Source organism: Drechmeria coniospora, chromosome 02, assembly GCF_001625195.1.
Source record: "Drechmeria coniospora strain ARSEF 6962 chromosome 02, whole genome shotgun sequence".
NCBI lineage: Eukaryota > Fungi > Ascomycota > Sordariomycetes > Hypocreales > Ophiocordycipitaceae > Drechmeria > Drechmeria coniospora.
Window position 1 is genome coordinate 3,156,027 of NC_054390.1, and position 10,472 is coordinate 3,166,498.

Consider the following 10,472-nt stretch of genomic DNA (forward strand, 5'->3'; position numbering starts at 1 on the left):
ATTGGCCTCGGCGAGCACGTCGCGCACGCGCACGCGGCGCAGGCTGCTGCTTCGAGAGAATTTCCGATCCGGGAGAGTCGATGACGTCGGGAGGGAAACGAGGATGGAGAGCATGTGCATACAAAGTACTCCTCCTGCGTAGGTGTAGTCGCTGATGATGGCCCGCAGCGAGGCAAGGAAACCACACAGTAGATGCAGTTTAGTGTCGTGGGGGAGAACGAGAACCCACCCGTGAGACGAGCGGTGAAGGCGGGGCGGGAATGGGCGGGGGGCGTGGTGGGCGTGGTGGGGGGGACTGCTGGGCAAGGCGTCTTACTGGTAGCAGAGCCGCCAACCAGCCGTATCGGCCCAGGCCAGCATCCTGCTAGCTGTATTAATGTGCTGTATTAATGTACTGTAGGCCTACCTAGTAGGTACTTGCATGGACATGCACATGTACTTACACTGGACATCTCCGCGGCTAGGTATATCTACTAAAGCTTGACGTAGTATGGAGTACCCGTGCACTCACGTCCGATACTTGGGTACCGCTTCATCACTCGTAGGTACCACCAATCGGTAGGTACCCAGGTAATACGGAGTACAGCACCAAGCACGCCGTACAGGTAGGCGTACACCTGCAAGTACACACAAGTACCTCCTCACAAGCACTGCATCAAAGTACTTGTAAGAACTTGCAGTATTAAGTACATACATGTAAGCATTCCATGTACGGAGTGCTGCTTACGGAGTGCATGTAATTACTTGTAAGTACTCTAAGTGCGTGGAGTACGGAGTAACAAACACATGTATCCGCTCATGTACTCAGTACTTACATGTACTTGTACCTGCGAGGATGGAGCAGTGGGTGTGAAGGAATACGGGGTACCCCACCTGCCCCTGGGCTGCACCAACAAACTCCTCTTTCGGGGAGTTCTCGCTGTCGCCAGTAGGCCTCGGCATTGATAAAGTTGGGGTTGATGGAGCTTGCAAAAATAGGAGGATATATACTGGATATCTACTGGGATGTGTTATTTTGTTGCTATTTAACAAAAAAAAAAAACCCCCTTCCATAATCACCAACCGATGCATCCCTTTTCATTTGTTAGAGCTCAACCCTCCTCGAGCTCAAGCCGTTGTATGACGTAGTAATTACAGTACTCCGTACAGCCAGCACTGTATGTACTGTACATGTACTTGTAAGTACTCGCACGTACGGCACGCACCCAAACCACGTGCCATCAATTCACCGATGCAACCTCAACCCTCCTCCCAACTATCCAAACACATTCGTTCCATGGTTGAAAATGACAAATGCCATACGCATCGACCAACCAGCATCTTCCTATTCACCGGTGCAGCAACAGGCCCAGTGCAAGCTCCAACCAACTGCTCGTCCTTCACCGATGTCACGTCAGCCCTCGTCCCGTCCCAGACATCAACGTCACATACCTTGGCCGTCACTCGTAAGGCATCATTCCAACCTCTTGAGGAACGGTCCGAGTGCACACTCAGGCCGATCAAGAGTGCTCTTATTGCAGCCCTCCTTGTCTGGCCATGCATGTTTTTTCCTCTTTCCTCTCTTGGGGACGAAGCATGGTTCGTTCGCAAAAAGAAACTACATACAACAACAATCCATAGGCTGCACGAGACATTGCCATCGTCGGCAGCTGCTCTTGACCTGCGTCCCTCATCGGTAGTTCATCACCATGTCCGTCAACACATCCGCCACGGCATCCGTCGTCAAAGCCTCGGTCCTTCACGGCGCCCTTGACCTCCGCATCGAGGACCGCGAGCTGGCCCCTCCCGCCTCCAGCGAGGTCCAGGTGGCGGTCCAGTCCACGGGCATCTGCGGCTCCGACCTCCATTACTACGCCGAATTCCGCAACGGCGACATCCAAGTACGCGAGCCGCTGACCCTCGGCCACGAGTCCAGCGGCACCGTCGTCGCCATCGGCAGGGCCGTCACCGGTCTCGGGCCCGGCGACCGCGTCGCCCTCGAGGTCGGCTTGCCCTGCGAGGCCTGCCAGTACTGCTACAGGGGCCAGTACAACATCTGTCACGGCATGCGCTTCCGCGGCTCGGCCAAGGTCTTTCCTCACACCCAGGGCACCCTTCAGAAAAGGATCAACCATCCGGCTCGCTGGTGCCACAAGTAGGTGCAGTCCTGGCCCCGCCGTCGTCTCCTCGTCTCTTACGGGGGCCTCGTCGCGTGATAGGCTTCCGCCCAACCTCAGCCTTGACCATGGCGCCCTCGTGGAACCCCTCTCCGTCGCCATGCACGCCTTCAGCCGCTCCGCCTTGCTCCCCGGCGCGAACGTGCTCGTCTTCGGCGCCGGGACCATCGGTCTCCTCGCCGGCGCCGTGAGCAAGGTCTACAATTCGGTCGCCGTCGTCATCGCCGACGTCCGAAAGGACCGTGTCGACTTTGCCGTCGCCAACGGGTACGCCGACGCCGGCTTCGTCGTCCCGGCGGCGAACCCGCAGACGACCGAGGACAAGCTCGCCTTTGCCAAGGACGTGGCCGAGAAGATCAAGGCTCTCACGGTGTCCGGAAAGTCGCTCGGCGGGATTTGTGCCGTGTACGAGTGTACCGGCGTCGAGATGTGCCTCCAGAGCGCCATATACGTATGAGCTCCCACCCATCTTCGCCAGCATTCGCCTCCCGCCGGCTCTGCCGCCGTTCCCCTTGCATCGATCCGAAACTGACGGCTGGCGCCGATAGGCCGTCTGCCCAGGCTCCAAGATCATGATGATCGGCATGGGCACCCCCGTCCTCTCCGTCCACCTGGCCGCCGCTCTCCAGCGCGAAGTCGACCTCATCGGCGTCTTCCGCTACGCGAACACGTACAAAGCAGCCATCAACATGCTCGCCGACAAGCCCGACCGGTTGCCAGAATTATCCAAGCTTGTCACCCATCGCTTCAAGGGCATGGACCGCATCGCCGATGCTTTCGCCATGGCTGCGAGAAAAACAGACGACGACGGAAACCTCGTGCTCAAGGTCATTATAGACATGCAGTAGTATGGAATCGACCGGCGATGTGACGGACGAGTCATCGTTGTGGGCCGCGCTTCAGGATGTACGCAACATGGCCAGTGGAAACCGACGTTGGCCGGCAAAGATGGAACGTCGACAACGCGTCATGCACCCGCTTGTACTTGCAATAATTTCTCTCGTCGCCGGCCCCGATGCTGCCGTTACTACCATGTTTTATGGCATGGAATGCCACTCGGTGCTATTGCTCTAATGTAGAGGAACGAACGCCTGCCCCACCTCCGATCCGAGTTGGCCCTCTTTGCCTGATTCCTTCGGCTCCAAGGGTCCGTCAGGGTGAGAGCTGCCTCCCCTTCCCCCCCCCCCCTTCTGTGGCCGAAGAATGAAGGTGCATGGCGAGAGTTGCCAGTTGCCGTGAAGCATTGTGCCTCGCCAGCGCGGCGGAAAAGTACAGTCCCACGATTCCGTGCGCAGACGAGATTGGTAGGCTTGGTTGAACCAAGTGGCGAGGAGTCATGTCATGCAAACGGTAAAAGCACAAGCTTGCTGGGTGGAATGGCAAGGAACGGTGTCAAGCGCTGTAGCGTCGAGGCATTGAATGTGCTGTGCGGCTGGCTGGATATTATCGGGTCTTATCTACTCCCCTATCAAGACGTCTTTACAGTCAAGGAAGCCAATCCCACAAAATAGACATACATGCGAGGGCGCGCCTGTTTCGGCATGCGCTCAGCCCGCGCTCAGCCCGCCACCAGAACCCAGAGCCTGCGACGGTCACGGTTAGCACGGAGCGGTCTCGGAGTGCGGCAAGGGCACGAGCGGCTCACAAGAAGAATATCATCAAGACGCCAAACATCTTGGCTATAAGCCACCGGTTGCCCGACACGCGCGACCAATACTTGAGCAGCTCTCGTTGGGCGCCCTCGACGTTATCCACGACGTCCTCGGTGTTGGCGTCGATGCGCTGGATCATCTCGCTCTGCTCCGAGACCATGGTCGCCAGCTGGCCGAATATGCTCCCCAGCTCGCCAATCGTCTTCTCGATGGCCTCGATGGCCTCGCCCCTCTGCTGGATGTACGTGTTTTGGGGTTGCGCCTCCTCCATCAACAGCAACTGCTGCTCGCCGACGGGGTTGAGCGACAGGGTGTCGGCACCGGGCGCCGGCGACGCTCGGTTTGGCGTTCCGTACAGCGGGGAGGCCGACTGCGGCACCGACGGCTGGGTGTGGTGGGAGACGGACGAGATGAAGTTTTCCGTCCTCGACCGCGACGCCTGGATGTTCTTCGTCCGGGCCTCGAGCACATCCTTGAAGTTGACCGACACGTCCGTCAACTTTCCTTGAAGCAGGTAGACTACGTTCTTGTTGTGTTCGCCCTCCTGGTCGACCTTGGGGTGCTGCTGCCTCGTGAGCGTCTGGAGGGCGCCGATCTGCTGGTTGAGCGAGGACAGGTCTTGCTTGATGACAAAGGTGAGCTCGTTGATCTCGACAGGCCGATCGTCGAACAGGGTCCGGCGTTTTGCAACTGGAACCATGTCAGCGTTCGTGGGGGGAGGAATGGACGAGAGAAGGCGCCTCACGCTGTGCCAACTTCTCCAGCTTGCCCATGGTGGCGGAGATGCCGCGACCAATCTCGGCCGCCGTCCTCGCGAAATCCGAGCGCCGGGGCTTCGCATCGCTGTTGGCCGCCGCCTTCTGCGAGTCGCTCAGCAGAGATCTCCTCTGGGAGCCAAGCTTGGCCGAGTTCTGGCGTCGCTGAGCCTGCACCAGGACCGACTTGAACTCGGAGGTGCGGTCTTGGACCGACGCGACAGCCATGACGCTGGTGCCGATGTGAATTGCAGTGTGGGGACGATATCGATAGCAAACGGCGACCAGCGCAGGTTCGCGGCGACGAAGTGGGACTGAAGCGAACGGCAAGGGGCCGAGAAGTGATTTTCGTGCCGAATCGAGAGAAGTGTCGACGTGTTCGTTCGGAAGTCGTCGCAGAGTTCGGCCCGCACCAGGCACCAGGGGCTCTAGGGGGGAACAGACCAGAGGGAATAGAGGGTATGAAGAATGCAAAAGCGTCAGGATGAAGGGCCAGATGCCAGAGATGGGGGGAGAGAATGGAAGGCGAAGTGAAAGAGCGTCTGATGATGATGTGCCAGTGTCGTCGATGGTTCCGGCTCCAACGCGATTCAAGTGTGGCGGAGACACGTGGTGAAATATCCTCACACATCTGTGGCTGAATCGCAAAGTGTGGCAGTGACGGCAAGGAGCAGGCCGTCGAAGCCGTTCACTCATTGGCCACAGGCCTCCATGCGGGTCCTGTCCTCTTCCTTAACGAACTCGCACCAATGGTAAAAATAGGCGCACATGTATTACTCCGTACCGAGTACCATTTAATACTCTGTATTCTGAACTGTACATCCTCAGCAGTTGTACTCGTACAATCACATAAACTTACAGTGTCTACGGAGTACTGTAGATACAGTACAGTATGTACGCAGCATACGGAGCCCAGTACTAATACTGTATAGTTGTACTGCAAGTACAAGTACTCTGTAAGTACGGAGTAAGTCCTCCGTACTCTGTAATACACCTTCTTGTACGGAGTACTCCTTACGGAGTTCGGAGTACTTCACTTAATACCAGTAATACAGTTACATGTACAAGTACAGGTACAAGTGCTCGAACGTGCGGCCGAAGTTCTGCCTGATAGTTTCCAGTCACCCACCCACCCTATACTGCATGTGCGAAGCTATCGCCACAAGTTCAATATACGTCAATAATTATCTATGATACGGCAATCGAAGTACTCTCGCCAATGAATATACAAATACAAGCCGAGACTGCTCAATCTGCCTCACATTCGAAGAGGGCTAGCACAGACGGTGGCAGGACCAGCAGGTCTCCAGGCAAATGTCGACCTGCTTGATTCAACTTCTGGCACCACCGTCGCAGGTGAGTATTGGCAAATCTCAAGAACCTCACGAACCTCCGATGCTTGGTTTGCAAAAAATTCCTGCCATTCCAAGCAAAATTACGATGCTGACGCTTGGGCGTAGGCCACGTCTGTTTCCATGCTTCCACAAAGTATGATGAATACGAGTAATAATATGGTACTCTCGAATAGACAGTTCCACTCTCATCAATCAAGATCGACCAACCTACGCAGGCCCTTCTCCTTCACCCGTGCACTGGCCATGGTCTCTATTATCGGTTGGCAAGGAGTTCCACCGATGGATAATTTATATAATAGCGCATCGCAACCCAAGTTGAACAGCCATTAGCGAGCCGAAATCGCCTCTTCCCCGACAATTTCATTCTACGCTTTTGAACTGGAACAGTGGATGCCCAGAGAAATCTGCACGTCTACTACGACTCTGAATCACCGTAGTCGATATTCTTGACGCACCAAGGATAGCTCGACAAGGTTGTTCGACTCGGTTGGGAGCGGGGAACGTTGAGATAAATCGGGCAGCGACTTCGTGAAGACGAGCAAGCCTCTTAAAGGCCGATAACCCCCTCCCGCGGTCATGATGTGTTCCGAATCTCACTTCATCTCTACCCAGTTTGATTTTCATGATTGGGGAAGTAAGCAACCCCGCCGCGACGGACAGATTCGGTCACGGACAAGGATCGTGCGGGACGTCAGTTGCGGAACGCCCAGATCATGATGACGAAACGTCGACTCAAGATCCGGCAAAGAATGTCCCCCGGAACGGAGTTGTTGGCGGTGACGTTCCCTCGCGATGTGCCGGCCTTCCAGCCAAGGCAAAGCAAGGGGCAAGAAGCGGGGTTGATGCTTACTTGCACGTCATATCAATCTGATTATTGGATCAGTCATGCCCGTCATTTTCCGTCCTGCCAGGGTTGCCACTGATTCGGGTTAGCATTGGCTACCATCTTGGCAGTTGTTTCACAGCCGGAAACAGGGCCGGTGATAGGCTGCGTGACGACGGACAACGCAGACATGTACACCTGTTTGGACCGAGCACTGCAGCTACAGATACCTACCAACCTATTAATAACAACCGTCTTCGACCACGGAGAAATCGACCCGGAGACAAGCTACCAACTACGAATCGCCCCCTGCCCTCTTGCCTCGAACCGCGTCAGTGACAAGTTTCGGGGAAGTGTCGATCGGCTTTGATCGGCAACAAACCAGGCTCGACGGCGATCTTGCCCCTTCTGTCCCGGTTCAATCTTCAGGCCAACACGGGACGTCGCCAAGTCGCCACCGACCTCGTATTCAGCAGTGTTGCATTTTGCCACTCAAGACCGCGCTACGCCATAGCTTGTCCGCTCCGGTCAGAGAGCCAGGGGGCGACGGAGTCTTGTCAAGTTTGGATGACTGTGCAAGATGAGCATGCTCTGATTGTCCCGAGAGCTTCCGTCACCCCTACGACAGGATTCCATCAAGTACTGGTTGGGTAGCATATCTGGCTAGGGTGGGCATTTGCCTTGGCCTTGTCAAACGGAGCCTCACCCGTTTGTGCCGCTCAGCAAGCTTGGCCACCTGCCTCCATCCGTGTACATTTACTGTGCGGTATCTTGGGGTGCAAGCTCACGATTGCTTCTTCGGCCCCCAGGTTTCATTGAGCTTCCACCAAGTTTCGTGCGGCTGACATGCAACAGCAACCGTTCAACCTAATTCTTGGCACAGTACCGTACAGGGGACTGCAGGAAGTAATGGAACTTTTTGCTTCACGTTCCGGAGCTACGCTGGAATAGAGCCAAAAATCAGACAGCTTCACTGAAGTCTCGGCATTGTCATGCCAGATAGGTGCAAGCGAGGGCATCTACAACTATTACGTGCATGTACCATGTACATGTACGATGTCAGTGCGAGCACATAACTGTGCCACTCTCGATGTGCCGTGGCATAGCAGGGGCGCGATATGGGCGTGGATTTTTGATGTTTTTGCAGGCTGAACCGAGTATCATTTCCTCCGTCAGTCGTTCTTATCTGTGGAACGAGGACAATGGTTGGTTGAGAAAGGAGGTTGGTCCCGATGCAGTTCAAATCTTGAATAAACGGGATCATTGCTTCTGCTGGACAAAATCTACACGACAGACCACAGCATTACGTCTCGGTCATGGCAAGGGCCTCCGACTTGCGGTTCAAAGCCCGGCCGAGACGAGCTGTGGCAAATCCATGGTGCTGCCGAGATGCAATGCTACGAGAAACTGCATGACTATCGACGGATGCATCATCACTAGCTCAAAGAGGAAGCTGCCGAGACGACGTCCTCTGACGTCCTGTCCATTCGCTGGCCTGCTTGGACGGTTCCATGACCGATGATCCGACCCGGCCATCATCAAGTGTATTGCAGCGCAATTCTCGGACAGAGTCCTTCGCCTATCCTGGCCGGGACAAACAAGTATAAATATCGGTCAGTCCTCCGCCGGATATTGGAGTCTTTTTTCCTCATCGCAACAAGCGTCTTGCATTATATTCAAACAACACAACAGTTGCATCTTTGCCCAGTCATCATGCGGTTCGATCTCGCACTCCTCGCCCTTGCGGCCCAGTCGGTCCAGGTTTTCAGCAACCCGGCCGAGGCGCAAGAAGAGTCGCAGGTCGAGACCATGGCCGAGTCCCACACGCTGGGTGAGAACCACCCCCCCTGTCGAGTCGTCGCCTTTGCTCAGCTCGTTGCTCACGATTTCTCCTTTCCCCAGAGCTCAAGTCGTTCCCCCAGGACAAGCCTGTTGTTGCCGCCTGGAGGCATGATCGTGGAGGCCGCGGAGGCGGTGGCCGAGGCCGAGGAGGTGGCGGCCGAGGAGGTGGTGGCCGTGGAGGTCGCCACGACCCGTACCCGCGACCTTATCCCTGGCGTACGTTTTGCTGCCCCGAGAGGCTACCTTGCCATAGAACGGCTGCTCCCTTCAGGAACCGACTGACGATTGCCAGCGAGGTACTATGCTTGCGACTACCCGTGCCAGGGTTATTCCTGCTACGGCAGCTATCCCGTCTGCCGCTGGTACACGTACCCCGGCTATGCCACTCAGTGCTACTGCAGCGCGACCTAGGCCGTGCTTCACCTTTCTCCTGCCGTTTGATTCAACATCAAGCACCTCACCTGCATGTTCGGAAAGGCTACTAGTGCGGTCGCGATGTATCAAGGGGAGGAAAAATGGAAGAATAAAATGCCGAAAAAGGAAGGGTATGGAAGAAGGAACGTGCCGTGAGGAACAGAAGAGAGCAATCCGCCTCTGCCTGCTACCTTTCTTTCGCTCGCCTACTCATACTTGGTCAGCAGAAATTGAACCCTGTCCCTACCCATTCCATGGCTACACTCATGGTCATATTCGAGACGGAAGCCTTCTTGTACGCTGTGATGACTTTGGTCTTGTGTCCGCACAATGCTCAGTTTGCCAGCCATACGCGCAAGACTTTCAGTACTTCCTCCTTCAACGACGTCTTGTGCCCTCACCAGTCAATGCAGGGATAGACCGGGTCCTGCCGCGGTGTGAAGAGAATCCAGAGGTATCCAAGTACATGATGGACTGCCACCGTTCAGTTCGTTCTCGAAGGGATCGATACCGGCACGGACACAGCAAGCTGTGCCTTGGTACCTTGGTGACGTAAGGATGGACAAGAACTCCCGGTGTACTGTACGAGCGTCGAGTTATAGTGTACAGGTACTCCGTAGGTAGCGTTGGGTTTGCGGCATTGGGTGGCATTGGGTGGCATTGGGTGGCATTGGGTTGGGGTGGGTACGAGTACAGGGATCTCTTCAGCATGCCTGGACCTTGCACGATGGGGCGGAGTCGAAGCGGCCAGCGTGCTGCGCGTCCTTGGCGACGTGGGCCATCATCGCGTAACCGGGTCATGGCAAAACCTGTCACTGCCAAGCAGCCGTGTCGCATCCCCGTCCCGTCCCGATACCGAGTCTGGATGGTATCTGACGAGGTGATGCTCGACCAAGCCGTACCCTTTCGTCGACGATCAGTGTCACCGTACAGAACCTACCTGTGGTTTCTGCAGATATTTGTATCCGACAATCGTCATGGTGGCTTCCTCGGTGCCTACTAGTGAATTGCTGTACGCGTTTGATGCGGATGGTGAAGAAGATGAAAGGGTATGTGCTGTTATCGCTGCATTTTGAGGCATGATATCGGTACATGTACAGTGTACTCTGTGGGTGCCAGTTCTTTGAGGCATCAACTTGAAGCACAGACAAATTAATGCAGACCCACAGAGAAGGCGCCCATAAGTAGCAGTACATTTCTACCCTGCTCCACGTCATACAGTGTAAAGTACATATACATGTGTAGCGGCGACCCGCAAAGAATTAGCCATAATGTGCTCTGTATTACTCTTTCTCCGCAAGTACAATTACTAGGCACGGAATATTACTGTACACCTAATACGGAGTACTGTACGGGAGAACGGAGTACAACAACGTACAGTACGGGGTACACGGACAAGTACTAGTACATGCACATCTCTAGGGGGGAAAACATGTACTTACAGTAAGTTGGTACCTAGTACTTGAACGAACAGT

At 55.4% G+C, this 10,472-nt stretch overlaps 3 protein-coding genes across 3 annotated transcripts; 2 read left to right on the plus strand and 1 right to left on the minus strand.

Annotated features, from left to right (window-relative positions):
- Nucleotides 1-1,688: 1,688 nt before the first annotated feature.
- Nucleotides 1,689-3,004, plus strand: DCS_04003 (sorbitol dehydrogenase; the record flags this gene model as incomplete). Its single annotated transcript, XM_040801315.1, has 3 exons — nucleotides 1,689-2,134; nucleotides 2,199-2,607; nucleotides 2,705-3,004. The coding sequence occupies 3 exons, from the start codon at nucleotides 1,689-1,691 to the stop codon at nucleotides 3,002-3,004; spliced, it is 1,155 nt and encodes a 384-aa protein (XP_040656348.1).
- A 710-nt stretch (nucleotides 3,005-3,714) lies between these two features.
- Nucleotides 3,715-4,791, minus strand: DCS_04004 (t-SNARE syntaxin; the record flags this gene model as incomplete). Its single annotated transcript, XM_040801316.1, has 3 exons — nucleotides 3,715-3,739; nucleotides 3,802-4,498; nucleotides 4,554-4,791. 3 exons carry the CDS (start codon nucleotides 4,789-4,791, stop codon nucleotides 3,715-3,717), a joined length of 960 nt encoding a protein of 319 aa, XP_040656349.1.
- Nucleotides 4,792-8,454: 3,663 nt separating this feature from the next.
- DCS_04005 (uncharacterized protein) lies at nucleotides 8,455-8,994 on the plus strand (the record flags this gene model as incomplete). Its single annotated transcript, XM_040801317.1, has 2 exons — nucleotides 8,455-8,799; nucleotides 8,908-8,994. 2 exons carry the CDS (start codon nucleotides 8,455-8,457, stop codon nucleotides 8,992-8,994), a joined length of 432 nt encoding a protein of 143 aa, XP_040656350.1.
- Between the last annotated feature and the right edge of the window lie 1,478 nt (nucleotides 8,995-10,472).